The following is a 21,346-nucleotide window of genomic DNA, read 5'->3' as shown; positions in this document are numbered from 1 at the left end:
ATTGATGACTGTTTTGTAAGTTTTAAAAGTTGGGGGACCTAAATTCAAATGACTGAAAATTTCAATGACCATTTATATAATTTATCCTAATGTTCTAACTGTGGCTTAAGTTTGGGGACCATATTGCAAACGGAATAAATGTTGGGGGACTGTATTGCAAGTTTTAAATGTTGGGGACCTAAATGCAAGCTTCAGAAATGTTCAGTGACCATTACTATACTTTACCCTAATAATAATAATTTTAGTAATTTATTTTTGAAGTAAATTCGGAGTTAGTGTCAGCTTTATTTTAATACTACTAGATTTCTTCTTCTCCTCTAATTCTCAAAGCCCGAGGAGGAGGTGTTTGATTCCACACCTCTTCGGAACATATTAAATCTTCTCCAAAACCAGCCACCAGTAAAATTACAAAGAAGAGAGAGGAAAAGATGGCGTCGTCGGATAGCCTGAATGACAAGCACGCTGTTTTCAGGAAGCTGAAAGCTAAATCAGAAAACAAGGTTTGTTTCTTTTTCTTTTTTGGATTTTGGATTTTTTTGTATAATATGTTGTTAGATCTGATTCAGATCTGGAATTTTTGTTACTGCATCTTAAAATTAGGCTTATTTGTATTTATTTTTATAGATGTGTTTTGATTGTAATGCGAAGAATCCGACATGGGCGTCGGTTACGTATGGGATCTTTCTATGCATCGATTGCTCAGCTGTTCACCGGAGTCTCGGTGTTCACATCAGCTTTGTCAGGTATTTTTAGTCTTTTTTTTTTAATTCGGATGCTTTTACTTTTTTCGTGTTTTGCATCGATTTATGCTTTTCAATTTTGTGCATCTGAATTCTCAATTATGCTTGAAAATAGTTTGATTTTTTGTTTGATTGTTACGTAGGGGAATACAAAAGGCTTTTTCCCGCTTTCAGTTCTTGTTTTCGTGAGGAAATTTATTGATAAAAACGAAATGTCAGCTGTGGAAATTTATAAATTATCATACGCCAATGTTTCATTGAGCAGATTATGTTATGTCGTTTTTGATTTACTGAGATTCACTAAAGGAATTAAAGTGAGAAAAAGAAATACTCTTTTGGATTTTGGTGTTTATAATGACATGCACTTTACTGTGAATTTTGTAATGCCTACCATCATATAAAGATGCATCTTCTGCTGCTTATATTCTCTCCTCTTTGTGTTTCACTTTTAATTTATGAAAAAAAAACATGTATGTTTTATGTAGGTCTACTAATTTAGATTCATGGTCTCCTGAACAATTGAAAATGATGACTTATGGTGGAAACAACCGTGCACAAGTTTTCTTTAAGCAACATGGATGGACTGATGGAGGCCAAATTGAGGCCAAATATACTTCAAGAGCTGCCGATTTATATAAGCAAATACTATCAAAAGAAGTTGATAAAAGCATGGCAGAAGATGCTGGTTTGCCTTCGTCTCCAGTTGCTTCTCAGTCATCACAAGCACCCAATGGATTTACTGATAGCAAAACTGATGACGTTGCTAAAGAAAGTTCTATAGGCAAGCAAGAAAAACCAGAAGTTCCTGCTGCCCCCAAAGCTTCTCATACAGTTGTTACCAGCACTGTGAAAAAGGCTCTTGGTGCCAGAAAACTTACTGCGAAAACCGGGGGCCTTGGTGCCCGAAAGCTTACTACTAAGGTATGGTGAGAAATGTAGTTACTGTAGAATGCTCAGAAGGATATCCTTGTTAGGATAGTTACTTAATTTTGGAGTTTCTGTCAATGCATTTCTTCATGATAACATGGTCTTCTTTTATTGTAGCCAAGTGAAAATCTATATGAACAGAAGCCCGAAGAACCGGTTGCCCCTGTTGCTTCCTCAACTAATGATGTTGCACCCGTTGGTTCATCTTTCCCATCTCGTTTTGAGTATGTAGAAAATGTTCAATCTAATGAGTCAATTCACGGTGGCCCACAAGTGCTTAATCAAGTTGCTCCACCAAAGTCATCAAGCTTCTTCGCAGAATTTGGAATGGGCAGTGGTTTTCAGAAGAAATCAAGCTCAAATTCCTCAAAAGTGCAAGTAATGCTACATCTGTAGATACCAAGAACCTTCATATTTTATTTATATGCCTGATTAGATCGATAGAACTGTCTCCTTTTGATTTTAGAACCATGCTCTTCTTTGAATTTATCCACGTACTGCTGGAGATGATTTGAACTTCCATAAAGTTGATGCCTGGAATCAAGAGATTGAGCTCACTATTTTAGTCTGGTCATGCTTTGAGATTATGTGAAGTTGCAACTTATTCCTTGGAAATCAAATTTCAAGACATGTCATCTTTCTTTTAGTGTGACAGTATGGGGCACCTTGGATCTAGTAGGGTGTATTGCTTGCACATCCCTAATCAATTGACTTTTTGAAAAGAAAACGGTTCACATTGTACATGTTCATGTAATTTATTGTGAGAATTTGGTGGAAGAGACAGAACTCACTATTTTAGTCTGCTTGTATCTTATTCTGCCTTTTTATTTTTCTTCTTCTTATTGCTTCTTTTTAATTTCAGATTGAGGAAACCGATGAAGCTAGGAAGAAGTTCTCAAATGCGAAATCTATTTCATCGGCCCAATTTTTCGGTGATCCGACCAGAGCAGCGGACAATGAAACTCAAGTTACCTTGCAGAAATTCTCAGTATGTGAAGTAGCTATTCCTTTCTCGAAAAACATAGTCTTTTTTAGGCTTGAAAGACTATCCGTCTGGGATTTTTCATACCATCTTGTTGTATCCTTTTCCTTTTTGTTTTCTGGTTCACAATATTCATTAAACAAAATAGATTCTTTGAAGAACAGTAATCACAAACTGTTTCTTGTTTCCGTAATTCATCTGTAATAGAAGCAAATTTATGTACGAAATGTGGCTTTCCTAGGCTAATAACCTTAATGTATTTTTGGCAGGGTTCAACAGCCATCTCTAGTGTCGATCTCTTCGGTCAAAGTGCCGATAATTCTATCGATCTTACTGCAAGTGACCTCATCAACCGACTCTCGTTCCAGGTCCGTTTTGTAAAACACTTCTTTTATGCATCTCCTAAGTTTTCATGTGTGTATGTGATGCCGTGAAGTTCATCTCTATCTCGTTTCTTTCGACTTTCAGGCACAACAGGATATCTCGAACCTTAAGAACATGGCAGGAGAGACCGGAAAGAAATTGAGCTCGTTGGCGTCCAATTTTCTATCGGATTTCCAGGACAGAGTCCTGTAATGCAATGTTTCTGGTCTTGAACATATATATCTGAATGTGTTATGTTAGATCACCGACCAATAACTTTTGCTAGTGAATGTAGACCTGATTTTATAATAACAATTCTTTCACGGGACAAATAAATATTTAAACACCCCCCTACACACACACCAAGTTAAACATGTCGTTCACAGGAGATTGTCATGTGTTTGATGACAACGTGAAACATGTTGCATAATAATGTGACATATATCATATTTTATAAGTTTAATAATGTGACATATAACATGTGTTGAAAGTAATGATGTAATAATATCATATAAGTGACAAATGTTGATCGTTAATCAACTAACGATTTTCATCAAATAAAAAGATATTTCATACAAAAATAAAATATTTTTTACATTATTTATTATTTTAGCTAATAGAGAGAACAAACCAAATTACATCAATGATTAAAATGATGATTATTGTCTCTAGAAATTTCGTCTTTGAGTGCTGATATCGGCTAAAATATTTATTATCAAATGATTTAAATATTTAAAACAGATATCACTCTCGTAATTATCTTGATATAATAAAAAATAATTATGGCAGAATACTTATCCCTCCCTCCTCTGTAACTAAATAATAATTTAATTAAAAGTGCTTTCGAGTGGAAAAATATAAAAATAAAGTTTGACCTGAACTTGTAGACCGCGTTAAAAAAAATGTTTAATTCGTGATTTTTTTCTGAAATATAATTTTATTCTACACTTTGAATTGTTTTCTAATTTATCTTTAATTTATTATTTTAATCATATTGTCCAAGAAAAATATATACGCGTCTAATAAGAGTATGTCGCATGTTGTAGTTTGATTGATTGTTTTCTATTTTACAATAATCTGAGATGTAAATGATGATTTAAATGATAAATTGAGAAATGAACAATTTATGGTGCAAATTGAGAAAAATGTATATTTCAAGGGGTACAATGTATATTAAAGCCAAAATAAAGGACAGCTGGCATAATAGCAATCAAGTCCAAGTCAAAGGCGGCTCAAGTTTCCCTCCATTTTCAAAATCTCACTTTAAATAAGGTTTTATAAAAATAAAAACCTTTTTTTCAGTTTCCCTCCTCCAAGTTCCCTCTTCGATTTTCACATTTTTTTTCCTAAGAACAAGATTGAGCTTTCCCGTTTCCAAATTATAAATCTCGTTTCCCACCAACCCTTTCTTGCAAATCCAAACATCTTTTCCTGAAACCCTAATGCCAGCTGATCCATCTCCTTCAGAATCCCTTGTTTCTCAAGAGAATTATGATGGGTTCAGTCGAGTTTCGTCTTTGACGCCCGATTCCTTGTCCGGGTCTTCCTCTGTTTCCGCAATGGCCGTTGATTCTCTCGGTCCTGAAACTATGGAATCTGCCGTCGGAGAAGAAACCGCTGCCGGAGCTTCTCCTCATCAGCCTGTTTCTCCTACTGAATCTGAGCCTTGTCAATCTGTGGAACCCAAAAACTATTCACAAGAGGAAGAAGACGGTAAGCGGCGTTATAGTGACTATAATTCTCCTTACAACTATGGTCGCAGAGACAACGAATTCAAATCCCCTGGCTATAGGGTTTATACTCGGGGACACTCGTGGTCAAAGCCCTTGTCTCCCATAGAAGCTTCAAGAACTGAAGATAAACCAACCGGCGTTGTATGTTCCTTTCTCTATGAACATACTTTTAGGTAGAATGATGATAGTATAAATCATTTTTTTATATTGGTCATGCAGGGTGCTGGACTGGAAAATTTGGGTAACACATGTTTTATCAATGCTGTGTTGCAATGTTTTACTCACAATGTCCCATTCGTTTTGGGTCTTCGATCATTGAATCATCATCATGAGAAGCCTTGTGATAGTAAGTCTCTTGCTTTTAATCTCCGTTTCTTTGTTCCTTTTTGAGGTTTCTTACTGTTTTGTTTTTGTTGGAATTGGCAGGTGATAACGAGAGCTTTTGTTTGCTTTGTGCTATTCGTGGTCACATTGAGCTTTCCTTGAATTCATCTGGAGGAATTATATCGCCTTCCAAAATTTTTGACAATTTGAACCGTATCCTTTATTTAGTTACTATTAGCTTGATTGATTTATAATTAGGATAACCACTGTATTTTGTTCTTATAAGTAGGTATTTTTCTTTAGTTATTGCAATTTGATGAGATTGCCGTATTTGCTATCAATGTGCCTGGAAATGTATTTTCAAGTATACATGGTACCTTGAAAATTATGATATAATTTAACTTTGTTCAAGATTGTGATTCTTGACTCACATGGAACAAGATATCTCATCATTTTTCCACAAATATCAGCAAGAAGATGCTCACGAGTTCCTCCAATGCATGTTAGATAAGCTTGAAAACTGTTGCTCAAAGCCCAAGAATGATTTGTCCTCTGTCGATGATTGCCTTGTTAAGAAGGTTTATGGTGGTCGCCTTGCTAGCAGAGTATGAATGATGCAACTTGATCACGTTTAGTTTATGTATATAGAAACATTTCCTTTTTTTTTTTTAACTTTTCAAAGTTGTAATGTTTATAATGTATTGAATGTGTTTGGTTCTGATGGTTTCAGCTACGTTGTTGCAATTGTGGCCATATTTCGTGCACTTATGAGCCCTTCAATGATCTGAGTTTGGAAATTGAAGATGTGGATACCCTTCCAAGTGCATTAGAGTCTTTCACCAAAGTGGAGAAGATGGATGATTTAGAGGCAAAATTTAAGTGTGAGAATTGTAAAGAACAAGTGTCGGTAGAAAAACAATTAATGCTGGATGAGGCTCCCTCAATTGCAACATTCCATTTGAAGAGATTTAAGACGGAAGGATCTTTTATTGAGAAGATCGACAATCATGTCAACTTCCCACTGGAGTTGGATTTGCAGCCTTACACTATTGTCAAAGATAGAAACAATGTGAGTCTCATCTTTGTTGCTATCATCTACAATATCACCATTTCAATTTGTGAGCTTTGAGCTTTGGAAAAGACGCAATTTGATGTTTGATTAGTTTGTATTCGGTTCAAAAATCATTGAATTTCTAATTTGTTATCCTTTTGGAACAGGAGGAATTGATATATCAACTGTATGCAGTTGTGAAGCATTTGGGATTCAGACCAACTTCTGGACACTATGTTTGCTACATTCGGTCCTTTCCTGATACATGGCATCAGATGAATGATTCAAGAGTAATGATCGACAAACTTGTTTGAGTATAACTTGCATTTTTTGTTTTTACCAAGTATGGTTACCATAGTTGCAAACTCGTTCCAATATATTTCTTGTTGAAAATTTCTTGCTTATTAAGGATAATGTTGCTGCAGAAGATTTGAATTTCCCTGATGTTATAAACATTTTTTAATCTGATAATTTCATTGAAATTGCCGTGTTCGATCTTTTGAAGGTTACTCATGTTGAAGAAGAAGCTGTCCTTTCTCAGGAAGCCTACATTTTGCTATATGCTACGAAGGGTATACCTTGGTTTTCGACTGCAATTGAAGTGCAAAAGCCCTGTGTAGACCATGGAACCTCTGGTTCTTCACCCAAGTCTGTTCTAGATGACATAGATAGTGCTGATTGTGGTGTTAATGAATCTAAAGATGTTGCTGATCGAGCCCTATCTCAGTTCTCTTGTGAAACACCTTGTGAAGCTAAGGTCGATGAACCATGTGTAGTCAGTGATGGGATTTCTAGAGTGCCTGCAAATGAATCAGAATATCATGTATCAAAGTCCATCGACTCCATGGATGATATTCCTATGACCGATGCTTCTTCACCACCTCCAAAGTCAACCAATTATTCTGATGGAGCTATAAATGGTGGTAGTTCCCCTTTGTTGCCTTCCAAATCTCAGACTGACCTTTCAGGTAAAGGAATGCCCTTACTATCAAGTTCCATAACATGGTTTTCTTTTCTAGGATGACATGGCATAACTGATGCCTTGCATTTACAGGATGTGTTCCACGAGCTCATTCGAAAGAGGAGAAGCGCGGGGGTGTTTGCAGACGAGCAGCAGTCAACAAGACACCTGAGATGGATCAAGAAAGAATCGAAGCAATGAGATGCGCCAAAAGGATGCCGAGTGCACGAGGAGCAAGGTTAATGGCTCTGCTCACTCCAAAACCTGCAGGTAAAACAAAGAAAAGAATGGGATCATCTCCTTGCCAAAGGGTCAGCCCTCGGACCAAAGGCAACCATAACCTATGCGTTCGGTTCCCGTCCCACGCTTAACGGTTTTCAAGCCATTTTGCTTAAGTTTAAGTGGTTGATTCTTGATCGTCCCGTAGGGGCTCCTGGGTTTTTATTATCTCCAGGATTTTTTGGTAGTAAATATTATTGATTTTGATACAGTTTGTATGGCCATACATTTAGCTTCTATAATTCCATGCAACACCTTTAAACATTTTGATTTTCTTACGCATATTACTGTTTTTTTTTTACTTTTAATTTAGGTACACCAAAATGATCATTTTTGTTTGTTTTAGTATCTAACTATTAATTTTGGTTTGTTTTAGTGCCTAAACTATCAATTTTTGTTCGTTTTAGTATCTAAACTTTTAATTTTTTTTTTCAAACTTAATGTTAAATTTTAAATGGGTACTAAACTGAAAATAAAAACTAAAATTGAAGTATGATTTTGAAAAATTGAAAGTTTAGATACTAAAATAGATTAAAACTTACAATTTAGGTATTGAATGTGTAATTTACCCAAACAAATACTATCATTATGACAGAAAAATAACATTAGATTGTAAATCTTGTAGAAATAAAACCAACAATCGAATATTAGTTTTTAAATAGGATCTCAATTCCGAACTTAATCATAACGTTTATGGAATGCCCCAATCCCAATGTGATTGGGCCTTTGTGACCCATTGTGGAGAAAGAATTTAAGAATATGATTTTAAATGAAACGAGACAGATTATAAGTTACTCGAGATGAACATGTGGGATACCTCCCTCACATGATTTGCTCCTTAACTCCCCGTATATATAGAAAGTATATATATATAAATAGTCGACCGATTATAGGGTATTGTTCTATTAAGTCTTTTGACTATTGAAGTCATAAAATAGTTACTCAATTATCCATTATGTTCTAAATTTGTCATTTTTTGTTAAAAGATTGACGATATTCTAAGATGAACGTTAACTTTTTGACTATGACATGATAAAATCTGATTTAATAATCTCCAACAACTATCCTATCACAATCATCATGTTAACGTCCAACTTAGATAAATGCTAATTTTTACCATAAAATGACAAGTTTCAAATATAATGAACAATCAAATGATCATTTTGTAACTTGTAAGAATAATAAAACTTAATATATAATCGAATTACTATTTTATAATTTTTAATAATCGAGTAAATTAACAAAACATTACACTTATATATATATATAAATGATTAGGTGAGTCGAATTGTAATTACACTGTCCAAATCCCATGCACCAGTGAGTCATGACAGACTGATGACAATCACATGTAGACAAGGTGATCACTTGAGTCAGTGGACTAACTTGGTGACTCGTCCTGGTTTATAACCTTTGTATCGAAATATATGAATTAAGTAATTTTTGTGATAAAAAAATTATTATTATTTTATAATGATTTAAATTCAAATATCATAAATATCATAAGTGTGAACGTTCAATATAAAATAATTAATAGTTATTTTTAAATAATACCGTCATGTATTTACTATATATATATATATATATATATATATAAAAGATTCTTTGGAACTCCATTTTCCTAATTGAATTTGACACTAGGTCACCAGTCCACGTGTCAGAAACCCAGAGAACGAAGATTCCCTTCCTTTGTTTCACCGCTGTTTCCTGCCTGGAAATGGATAATTAAGCAAAATATATATTTTCGTTTTCCAAAAGAGAAAAAAAAAAGAATGATAATTTATTTAAGGCCAACATGAAAATACTGTAACCTAATTGTCGCCTTTACCTAGACCTTTTGTAGGAAAGGATTCTGTCTAATAATTATTTGAAGCCAAAAAGAAAAAGTACAATAAACGTGAAGCATCCTTTGAGTTATTGCCACAATTGCAACTGTCCTATTTATGCGTATAATATCTAAATTATAAGTTTCAGTCTATTTTAATATATAAATTTTTAATTTTTTAAAATAATACATAAAATTTAGTTTTCATTTCATTTCAATATTCATTGTTAAAAATTTTAGTTTTTATTTTATTTTAGTATCTCGTTCAAAATTTAACAATAAGTTTAGAAAAAAATTAAAAATTTAAGTATTAAAATAGACTAAAACTGATAATTTATGTGCTAAATGCGTTAATTTTTTAACGGAGGGTGCTAAAATAAAACTAGGTACTAAGCTTTGCATTAATATATAGCCTTAATTCCGTTTATTTCGGGATAAAAGTTGGAAATAAAAAATTTTAGATAATAAACTAAAATAAAGTATCAAATACAGGAGTTATATAGGTAATTATGTCCAATATATATGTCGATCAAATGCAAATAGATTGTTGTAGGGCTGTTCATTCGGTTAAAACCGAATTGAACTGAATTAATTGAATTTTTTTTTTCTTTAACCGTTAACCAAACTGATTTTTTTTCGAAAATATTAACCGGACCGAATAAATTTCGGTTAATTCTCTAATTAACCGATTTTTTTTAATTTTCTAATTTACATAAAAATTAAATGTTTTTTAATTCAAAAAAAGTTTATAATTAATTTAAATAATATATAATTATAAAATAAAAATTTCAGATAAATTTTTTAATTAATTAATATTGATTTAGGTTTAAAAGTTATTGGATCTTAAATTATTAATTGGGTTTTAAATGATGTGGGCTTATCTCATATGTTATATATAATATATATAATATTTTTTAATTAAAAAAACAGTTTACAATTAATTTAAATAATATATAATTATAAAATAAAAATTTTATATAATTTTTTTAATTAATTAATATTGAATTAGGTTTAAAAGTTATTGTATCTTAAATTATTAATTGGATTTTAAATGGTTTGGGCGGATCCCATATGTTATATATAATATATTTAATATTTAAAATTTAATTTCGGTTAATTCGGTTAATTAACCGAATTCGAACCGAATTAACTGTTAACCGAATTCTAAAAATTTTCTTAACTGTTAACCGACCGAACTAATTCGATAACCAAACTAAATTAACCGAACTAATTCGGTTCGATCGGTTAACCGAATTAGTTCGGTTATTTGAACCCCTATATTGTTGTCTTTTAACTAAGATTTGAGGATGTGCATCAGTATAATCAAATTTGATTCTTGATAAGGATGGCAACAAATCGAATTGGGGTGAATGTTTAATTTATTTAAATTTTATTCGATAATATAACAATAAAAACCGATCACATCTTGAGTTTTAATGTTTTATTCGATTCGGTTTATAATTTTATTAAAAATTGAATTTGATTTTAATCCGATTTAATGTAATTAAATTATTAATAATAAACAACTTTTGGATCAACCAAAAGTGGTCGAAAGTCCATTACAGCAAACCCTTGAGATTCTTGCTATTCAGAATCTTGGCTAATTCAGATTACATGTGATAAGGTTCTCTGTGTTTAAAATATTGGTCATATTTTCGTTCGTTTTTGTTGTTGAATTTCTTTATATTTAGTGATTATTATACAAATAAATAAAATAAAGGGAGGAAGAAAGCAAAAAGAAATCACCCTCTATGTAAAGGAGAACGTTCTTGGAAAACCAATCCCCTAGTTTGCCTAAAAACCTTCATCGGACTCGGAAAGTACCAGCTCTTTGCTTTAGTAGACGCCGATAATTTCGATACGCCGATACCGGAATGTGACGACGCCAGAACGGACCTTGACTTCGTCATCATCCTCGCCCGTTCATCCTCCGCCGCAATTATCGCTTTCTCCCCTCCGCTTTGTTGATCTTCACTCCCGTGTCGCTTGCTCTTTTTGCTAGCTTTAAACATCGACCAAAACGACAGCGTCCTGCTCTTATTACCCGCCAAATCGAACTTTTCGCTTAAACGCTCGGATTTCGAGTGGAGAAAAGGAATCACGAGAGATCTAGAACGTCGGAACGCAGGCTCTCTTTCGGTAAGATCGGAAACACCGCCGGAGCCGAAAATTCCGACACCGGGGGTATCCTCGGCAGCGGCAGTTGAGAAGCGGTAGAAGGAAGAAGAGAAAGAGGTTGCGCTACACGCGCAAGGACGGCCGCGGGCGCAGTCGGGACAAAGGGAAGCGAGCTTATCTCGGAGGCAAAACGGACAGATTCCAGTACGGCGACGTTTCGAGGGATGCTTTGGACATTTCCAGACCTCTTCTTCGTCCACGTAAAACGCCATTGCCACTTCGTTGAGAAAGCTTTCGTGCTTTCTTTTTCCTGTGGATTCTGTTTGGTTCCTTCTGGCCTTTTTTTCTCTCGCAGTTTGTGGTTTTCGTGAGTATTTTAAAACGGAAAGGTGTTTGATTGGGGCGGGTGAATTAACCATGGTTAAGAATTTAACTGTAGTTCTTGTGCCATACTTGAGGTCCTCTCAACTGAAACGATAGCATTTTCAAACTACACGTGGCACGAATAAAGCGAGTTTAATTATAAAGTAATTGTTACTAATTTTTAAAATTTGAAGTTTGAACACAAAAAATATTAGGGGCGTGAGATAATATCTATCCTGAAATTCAATTTTTTCTTCAATTTGTTATATATTTTATTGATGGTGTTCTCCTTAAATTTTTTTCGTTCCCACCTAAAATTTAAGTTTTCTTCTATTAATTACATATTTTACTGACGATATTCACCTAAAATATTGTACTCATGTCATTTAAAAGTTTTAGGTTGCTAACATATGTGTTCATCTTAAAATATATTTCTAGATCTACTACTATGTAAGCATTCAATGCTCAATATCAAATGATTAAGAGTTATCGTTGAATATATATTATCTTCTAACTTACATATTAATACAAAATCAAAAACAAAACCCAAATTTATGAGAAATATGTGATGGCTAATTGCTTAACCTTAGCTTAGCACACGTAGAAGAAACTAGAAATAAGAGATGGCTAATTGCTTAACCTTAGCTTAGCATAGCTCAGGCATTATAACTAACAAATTAATTGAGAGTCGATGCCCATTTCACATCTCCATGAGTGGGACGGATCGTGGTTGGCCGTCTAAGTCATTAGGGCCAGCTTGCTTTAGACTAGTCTTTGATCTAATCCCCTACGCCCTGTTTTTCCATGGGGTGGTTTTGATAATGTAAAGTGAAAAATCTCACTCAGAGGATGTGAAAAGTCTGATGTTGATATTTATAGTATATATAAATTAATAAAGTAGTGCTTGTAGAGATGGAACATTATTGATAGGTCATCTTTCAATTAGGTATTAGGATCTTTACATGAACATTGTAGACTGTTTCTACATTTGAACATCCAACTGAGGGTGGTCAATCACTCAATATCGTTTGATTTCACGGTTTGCATGTCAACAATTATAATTATGATAAATTACACGCTTAGTACCTAAACTATTAGTTTCTGACTGTTTTAATGCCTGAACTTTTAATTTTTTTAAAATCATACCTAACATTTTTATTTCATTTTAGTGTCATGTCGTTAAACACTTAGCGCGTTCAATACCTAAACAAACAGTTTTGGCCCATTTAAGTACCTAAACTTTGAGGGGGAAAAAAATCAAAATTTAACTTTTTAATGGGTAGTAAAATGAAACAAAAACTAAACTTTAAGTATGATTTTAAAATATTAAAAGTTTACGTATAAAACATATCAAAATTAATAGTTTAAATACTAAATGTGTAATTTACCCTAATAGTTATACTTGGTTACTTTTACCCATTAAATGCACAAGTCGCTTCCTTCGGTGATGTGTGATAGAGAAACGAATATGAATATATGCAAGTAAAATTAGATTCCATTTGATTTTTTCCCTCTAAAGAGTTAAAGTTTGATTTAAATAACTTGAACTGTGTGATTTTTTACTAATTTGAATTGTCTACCTCTGTTAACTTTGAAATCAGATTATTTACTTCTCCTGCCGCCTAATTATAACTTCGCCCCTGTATAGCACTATAAATGAATCGAACGAATATGAATGAAAGTATGGTTATATTCGTTCGTTTAACTACAACTAAATAAACGAACACAAACGACTAAAGGAACACATTTTTTTGTTCATGTTCGTCATTAAAGAATATAATTTGTTTGTATTCGTTCGTTAAAATAATAAACGAACACGAACGAACGTCAACGAATAAAAACGAACGAAGACAAAATTAATTAATTTTATATTTTAGAAGAAAAGTTTCTTTCTAAATAGTTTTTGGGTTTATATTTTTTTAATTAATTTAAGTATTTTTTTTTATTTTGGCTTAAAATTAATTGGATTTTAAAATATTAATGAGTTTAAGATTAAAATTTATTATGTATTAATATTTTAAACATGTCTGAATATTGAGTTAAACATAAACAAACGGATTATCGAACGTAAATAAACGAACGAACTCTTCGTTCGTGTTCGTTCATTTAATTAAACGAACATAAAATCTTATTCATGTTCATTCGTTTAATAAATAAATGAAATTGTAATCGAATAACATTTCACGAATAATTCATTAAATATTCGGTTCATTTACAAGTCTATTCTTGTAACTATAAAAGGCGTGGTCTGCACCACACAATGCAGAAAAAGGCACGTCAACTCTCCTAATGTCTTTGGATGAGACACTGCACCACCGAATCACCTTGGACTAAAGCGCAAGTTCAACCACCACCACCACCACCGGTAAAGCCACCGTCCCAATCAATCTCATCTGAATCCAGCTGCTAACTGCGTGTAGACCCACCACCTTCAACGACTGAATATAATCACAATGTTGGACCCCCTTCCATTACTGGTTCTTTCTTCCATGCTTTTTACGGCATAGGAAGTAATTAAAATTAAACACCTAGTGTTCTTGATTGATTTTACCTTTATTTTTTAGACTGATTTTATATATATAATATTATCAAACGGGTTAGTACAAGTGGTAAGCAATTTATTATCGTTGAAGCTAGTCTCGAGTTTTGAGTTATTGTGTATGTAAAAAAATCTTATTGGGAGACACAATCACTAAAATTAGATGTGCGACCCGAGTCAGTCCGAATTAATCAAAATAAAATATTAAAAATCAGAAGTACAACGAAGAAAAATTAAAATGCTATGGGTGAATGAAGGCACCAGGGTATATGTTATGGGCCACATTAAGCCTATTAATCTCTAAGGCCCAAGACTTCTTTATGTCCAACATGATTAATTGAGTTAATTACATCGCACACCCTCAAGCTATAATTCTCATTTTAAATTGGAAATTAAACTTATAAATATTTTAATTTTACTTCTAAACTATGGTTTTTTTAGGGGTGTGCAAATCCGGGTACCCGGATTTTCGGGTACCGGAACTTCTGGGTCGACGATTTCTCGGCCCGTGTCCCGACCCAGATGTTACGAGTACCCGGTAATCGGGTACCCGATACCCGATTTTTAATTTTTTATTTTCAAATTATTAATTTAAAAAATATATACACAAATTTAAATGTTCGAAATTTCGAATTACATACTCTAATATCCGAACATAAAATTTAAAAGTTCAAAATACAATATATAATAATCTATAATATAAATAATTTATTATATTTTATATAATTATATATAAAAAAATAAAAACTAACCGGGTACTCGGGTAACCGGGTACCCGGAAAAACTAGATTTTGTGACCCGGGCCCGACCCGGGAAATGTCAGGCCGGGTACCCGACCCGGCCGGGTAATTTTTTTTTAGAGAATTACCCGGTTTTTTAGATCCGGGTCGACGGGTCAGGTCAACCGGGTCGGATAATTTTGCACACCCCTAATTTTTTATTTAAACTAACCCTCAAACTATGACGTTCATTTTAAATTGGTTAAAGAATAAGGCTAATCAATAACATTTTTTAATAGTCTACGATGATTACAATGTAGTCTATGTTCAAAATCTTTCTCTATCATTAGCAATGTATATATACATTGTAAACGCAACTACTCAAATTCGGATACGAAAATAATAACAAAAGATGAGACTATAAATATAATCAACATTTAAACACAAGATCCCGAAGTTTGTAAAGTAGGGGACTGGTTAGAAATCAACATGAATAAAGCCAAAGTTCTAGAAAGTTGTCTAAAATTTCAACTATAAAAGTTTTTTTTTTAAATCTTTAATAGTTAAACATATTGATGATTATACACTTAGGTAGTGTTTGGTTTAAGGATTGTGGGATTCCCGAAGGATGGGAATCCCACATTCCCATGTTTAGTTGGCCGGGAATCTCATTCCCGGTAATGTTTTATTACCAATAGTAGATTTTTTTGGATATATTACTGGGAATGTCATTACCTCCCTTCCCTTAGGTATTGTAACATTACCGGCGTTTTGGACTAAAATGCCCTTAAATTTTTATTTTTTTTCAAAAATATCCTTCTTCTGTCGTTGAATAATAAAAATTCTACGAATGTTAAATTACAAATTTATCCTTAAATTATTTTAGATTTACAAAAAAAAATCTATAATTAAAATTTTATATAAAGTTCAGGGGTTAAATTTTTTTTACCCTTTCATTAAACCTTTTTTATATTTTTAATTTTATAAAAAAAAATTATATAAATATTATGAATTTAATTTTTTAAAGAAAATATATAAATATTTTACAATTTGTAATATTATACAAATATATAATAAGGACAATTTGGCTAAATATACATTCTAATAATCTTTTATTCCTTTAACCAAACACGGTAATCTTACATTCCTGCTAAACCAACCAAACACAAAATACAACATTCCCAGTAATCATATTCCCTGATAATCTTTTATTCCCACTGGTAATCTTACATTTCGTGAACCAAACGCACCCTTATAGGATCCTCATTTATAGATAAAGGAAAAAGTATTTTCTTATCTTTTAGAACCTAGTCTTCGTTTTCATAATTTCATTCAATATCCCTTCCTTCTATGAGATTTCAATGTGATTTTATATTTTTTAGTACAAAAACTTTAGGTCGAGGGAGGCTCCCCTAATCCAAGGCCAGGACATACCTAAGATCCAATTGAGATTTACATAAAAATTTACAGATTAACCATCAAGAATGACGGTGGTAAGATTCGAACTTGACCTTACAAATTCAAATTTTTTAATCCTAACAACTTGTATCAACTCTAGTTGGCCTTACAATCTCAAATATATGACATTGTTTTTTCATTTAAAAAAAAAACTCAAACCCTTAATTTTAAGGATATTGGACTTCTTACTTGTATTGATAATTTTTTAGGGTGTACGTGTATGATTATAAAATATTCTATTGGCTATTAATTGATTTAACGAGATAAAGTATTAGATATTTAAGTAAGATTAGAGATTTAAATTTTGAATATTCTATAATGTATTCATGTGATAAATGAATTATTGTTATTTCTGAAATCTCGGGTTCGAGCACTATAGATGCTAAGAATGTGAATGTTCAATATTAAAAGATTGAGAGTTATTTTCGAACATATGACGCATTTCCAAATTATTTAAAAGAACAAAAGCCATAAAGAAAGTTCCTAAATTATTTCAATTGTTCCCTTATTTTGGGCAAACTTCATGCAAGCAAAAGACAAAGGACTCACATATTGCATTTAGTCAAAGTCAAATTTCACAAGTAATGACGTGGCAAAACTTCACTGGCTAGTACAATTTGTGTATGACATTATTTTGGCTTTGTTGTTTTGGTGTTCCACATTTGAATAGAAATATGCACCTATGTAAGTAATGGATGAAAAATATAATAACAAATTTAATCCCAATACTTCTATCACATTTTATTTTGATCCTTTTAGCTATATTTGACATACAGTTTTGTTTTTCTTTTTAAAAGTAAATTTTGATCTTAATATTTTTCACAAAGAATGAAATTAGGTTCAAACAAAAATACTAACTACAATGTTAAAGTTCAAACACTATCAACATGACAATTTGCATAATGGTTTATATATATTTTATATTTTAAAATTTACAATTTTAATAAATACCTTAAATGAAATACACGTAGAGTATAGGACTGTAAATGAGATGAGACAGATCGTGAATTATGCGAGATCGACTCGGTCAAAGCTCGATAAATACTCTACTCGAATGGACTCGACTCGAGTTCTTCATGAGTCGAAATAAGCTACTTGATACTTGACTCGAAAAATTCACGAGCAACTAAAAATATAATATATTAAAATTTTATTTTAAAAAAAATAAATTATTAATATTATTAACATTTATGTGTTTATTTTTTAAACAAGTACAATATAAGGTTTTATTGTATTTAAAATTTGGGTTTTAGTTTGAGCTTCAATCAAATTAAGTGTAAGTTTTTTTTTTCATGTTGAGTTGTTACGATCTTTAATTCATGGTTTTGAGTTCGAGTCGGCCTTAAAAATTTTAGACTTGTGAGTTTTCAAATTAAATCGAGCTATATTTAGAGTTTTTGAGTCGAGCTCTGTTTTCGAGTCAAGTCGAGTTCAACAATAAAGCTTGACTTGACTCGTGTACAACCCTAGTGGACTATCTCATGAGCCATCAAATTAACATGGTTAGAAATTTAAGTGTCAAATTTAATTTAAAAAGAATAGAAACAATTTATTAAAGGGTAAATTACACTTTTAGTATCTAAACTATTAATTTTAGTCCATTTAGTTCTTAAGCTTTCATTTCTTTTTAAAATTATACCTAACATTTAGTTTTAATTTCATTTCAGTATCTTACCGTTAAAAACTTAACACGTTTAGTACATAAACTATCAATTTGATCAATTTTAGTACCTAAACTTCTATTTTTTTTTCAAAACTTAAGTTAAGTTTTTAGCTAGAGTACTAAAATGAAACAAAACTATACGGTTGGCATAGTACTGAAAATGAATCAAAATTGATAGTTTGGGCACTATACACATAATTTAGCCTTTATTAAAATATATAAATTTAAAGAGTCAATTTTGTCATCATACCATGGCGAATGTGGGTCTCACATTACACAAGCAATGCACTAGAATAATAGAAGTGGGTCCTAAAACTAGGACGGACGGGTCCCTTCGGACATTATGGGACAGTCGACAAAGGCCGTATTATGTGTGTGTATTGTGTGAAACCGAGTCAAACAACATGAAACAGGGTGTAAGCAAGAGGTTAAAAAATAGCGTACCCATCATCAAACACCAATCTTTCTTTGTTTTTTTCCCATGTGATCGTGAATGGTGGGCGGTGCCCGTCGCCGTGGGTTCAACTTTGAACCTTTGTGCTTTTTGACCTTCATACTTCAACCTTACACTTACTAGGGTAAAGTATTCCGATGATCTCTGACTATATAATATTGATTTATTAAACTTTCGATTATTAAAATTTATAAATAGTCATCTGATTATAGAGTATTGTTTTGTTGAGTCTCTCAACTATTAAAAGTTACAAAATAGTTACAAAATGATCACTCGACTATTCATTATGTTTCAAACTCGTCATTTTCTGTTATGAATGATATTTTGAACTGAACGTTAACATGTTAATTGTGATGTGATAAAATATGATCTTAGGATTTCAAATAATTATCATATCTTAGTCCTCACGTGGACGTCCAACTTAAACAACCACAAATTTTTAACGAAAAATGACGAGTTTATAACATAATGAATATGTGTGCTTAATGAGTTGAGCAGCTCGAACTCGACTCGGTCAAAATTCGATAAAAACTCGACTCGGTTTAACTCGACTCGAACTCGAGTCGATACCTTAACGAGTTAAGTCGAGCAAAGTCCAACTCGACTCGATAAGTTCGTGAGCATCTCATTAATTTTTTAAGACATTAATTTTTTTTAATAGTTATCTTAAAAATTATTTTATTAAAAAATTACTAATTTACTAATAAATAATAAAAAAGATAATAAATTACTAATCTATTAATTTTCTAATAAACAACGAAAATAATAAATTATTAATTAATATTTTACTACACTAAAAAATCAAACTCTATTTATTATTTTAATATATATGTGGATTGTTTCTTTGGAATTTAGATTTTAAAAATGCTTCATATACTCTTTTGATATTTTTTTTGGTTAAATTTATTAATTTATGTTTATATTAAGCTATGTATAGTGTATTAGTAGATTTTACCTATAGTTAAGAAAATAAGGTAAAAATTTTAGCGAGCTTAACGAGCAATTAGACAAGCAACGAACATCGAGCTTAACGAGCAACGAAGCGAACAACGAGTATCGAGATTAACAAGCAACGAGTCGAGTAATAATTTTTTTTAACGAGTATGAGTCGAGCACAACCTAACTCGCAATCGACTCGCTCGAAAAGCACCCCTAATAATGAATAGTCAAGCGACTATTTTATAACTTTTAATAATCAATGGACTTAACAAAATAACATTCTATAATTGAATGAAAATTTTATAACTTTTAATTGTACTTTCCGAATAAAAATTGGGTGAAACTTGTTTTTTGTTATATATTTTTAGATTAACCTAAAGCTTATTAAATGCATACTTTTAATTCAAAACCAAACCCCCTTATTTACGGCCAACATTATCGAAAATTATATATCTACCTTGTCTCGTCCTTACACAACATTCTAAGTTACTAACCTAGTGTTTCATCTGAGTAGATCAATTATAATATCATACGAAGCTATTTAAATTAATTGCATATAATGACACAATAAATACATTAAAATAGTCACGTAGTGGAGAAAGTTTTAGCTTCGGGTTTTAGCTATTTAAACGATAAGACCAATATTGGAAATGAAAGGAAATAAAAAAGAAAAAGAAAGATGCACCCATCTAGGTTTTAGCTTCGGGTTCAGGTTCGGTTGTGGACTTTATTTAGATAAGAACCACATCTCCCCCTTCTCTGTTTCCATTCTTCTTCCTCTCTAACTCCAAATCCCTCGCTCAAACACACACACACAAAAACAGAGCATACTGAGTTTTCTTTTCAACTTGTTCAAGCTGGCGATCGAAAACAATGAAACCACTGTCCGTGAAATCAAACCCAAGAGCAGAAGAATTATGGTAATTTCACATTCTTAAAAAAAATCCATTTTTTTCTCGTTGGAATGGTGTTTAATGGCTTTTGGTTTTCGTTCGATAGGGAGCCGGTGGTCCTGACGAAGAAGACAACAGGTGGCCGCCATGGTTGAAACCTTTGTTGAGAGAACAATTCTTCGTTCAGTGCAAGCACCATGTTGATTTTCACAAGAGTGAATGCAATATGTTCTGCTTGGATTGCATTAACGGCGCCCTCTGCTCCCTCTGCTTAGCTTATCACAAGGATCATCGTTGTATTCAGGTTCGGCAATCTCTCTTCAAATTTCTGGGTTTTTTTTCCTCACGTTTTCACACATTTTCTCGGCACCCAAACACGCGATTGACTTGAATGTTTCGACAGATAAGGCGATCCTCGTACCACGATGTAATAAGAGTATCCGAGATACAGAAGTATCTAGACATATCTGGAGTTCAAACATATATAATCAACAGTGCCAAGATCGTCTTCTTGAACGAGAGGCCACAGCCGAGGCTCGGGAAAGGCGTGACCAACACTTGCGAGGTCTGTGATCGTAGCCTCGTGGACTCCTTCCGGTTCTGTTCTCTCGGTTGCAAGGTACAATTTTCTCGGGTTCTGTTCGGTAGCCGAGAAAACGAAGATCATAATTTGAATGATTTTTTTTGGTTAATTATGCATGAGTGCAGATTGTTGGAACATCAAAGAGTTTCCGTAAGAAGAAGAGGCAGTTGCACATGGGCATGGCATTAGACTCCGAGGATTCATACAGCAGCAGTAGTAGCAGCCATGGAAAGCCGAGAAACTTTAGTCCGTCGACGCCGCCTCCGACTTCCGTTAATCATCGGACTCCGAAACGGAGAAAGGGGATTCCCCACCGAGCTCCCATGGGAGGACTAATCCTAGAATTTTAGGCAAATCCGTAAAGATAAATGTTTACAATTAGTCGTAGTTCAGTTAGTGTTACACGTTTAAGAGTGTAATATTACGTCAATG

At 32.7% G+C, this 21,346-nt stretch overlaps 4 protein-coding genes across 4 annotated transcripts; 3 read left to right on the top strand and 1 right to left on the bottom strand.

The window, feature by feature from the left end:
* The first annotated feature begins 293 nt into the window (after positions 1–293).
* On the top strand, positions 294–3,243 carry LOC120132582 (probable ADP-ribosylation factor GTPase-activating protein AGD8). The gene is made up of 7 exons (XM_039149321.1): positions 294–500; positions 625–743; positions 1,226–1,661; positions 1,785–2,045; positions 2,530–2,655; positions 2,919–3,017; positions 3,118–3,243. The coding sequence occupies exons 1-7, from the start codon at positions 429–431 to the stop codon at positions 3,223–3,225; spliced, it is 1,221 nt and encodes a 406-aa protein (XP_039005252.1). The 5' UTR covers positions 294–428; the 3' UTR covers positions 3,226–3,243.
* Positions 3,244–4,426: 1,183 nt separating this feature from the next.
* LOC120132636 (ubiquitin carboxyl-terminal hydrolase 20-like) lies at positions 4,427–7,452 on the top strand. Its single transcript, XM_039149362.1, has 8 exons — positions 4,427–4,886; positions 4,965–5,091; positions 5,172–5,282; positions 5,511–5,674; positions 5,800–6,138; positions 6,288–6,410; positions 6,626–7,088; positions 7,175–7,452. The coding sequence occupies exons 1-8, from the start codon at positions 4,455–4,457 to the stop codon at positions 7,450–7,452; spliced, it is 2,037 nt and encodes a 678-aa protein (XP_039005293.1). The 5' UTR covers positions 4,427–4,454.
* Positions 7,453–10,868: 3,416 nt separating this feature from the next.
* LOC120132717 lies at positions 10,869–11,660 on the bottom strand. The gene has a single exon (XM_039149413.1). It carries the CDS (start codon positions 11,573–11,575, stop codon positions 10,928–10,930), a length of 648 nt encoding a protein of 215 aa, XP_039005344.1. The 5' UTR covers positions 11,576–11,660; the 3' UTR covers positions 10,869–10,927.
* Positions 11,661–20,207: 8,547 nt separating this feature from the next.
* Positions 20,208–21,279, top strand: LOC120132590. Its single transcript, XM_039149330.1, has 4 exons — positions 20,208–20,358; positions 20,438–20,635; positions 20,735–20,950; positions 21,040–21,279. Exons 1-4 carry the CDS (start codon positions 20,356–20,358, stop codon positions 21,262–21,264), a joined length of 642 nt encoding a protein of 213 aa, XP_039005261.1. The 5' UTR covers positions 20,208–20,355; the 3' UTR covers positions 21,265–21,279.
* Positions 21,280–21,346: the final 67 nt, after the last annotated feature.

This window comes from Hibiscus syriacus, unplaced genomic scaffold (assembly GCF_006381635.1).
Source record: "Hibiscus syriacus cultivar Baekdansim isolate YM2019G1 unplaced genomic scaffold, ASM638163v2 tig00110569_pilon, whole genome shotgun sequence".
Lineage (NCBI taxonomy): Eukaryota > Viridiplantae > Streptophyta > Magnoliopsida > Malvales > Malvaceae > Hibiscus > Hibiscus syriacus.
This window is presented reverse-complemented; position numbering and strand designations above follow the sequence as displayed.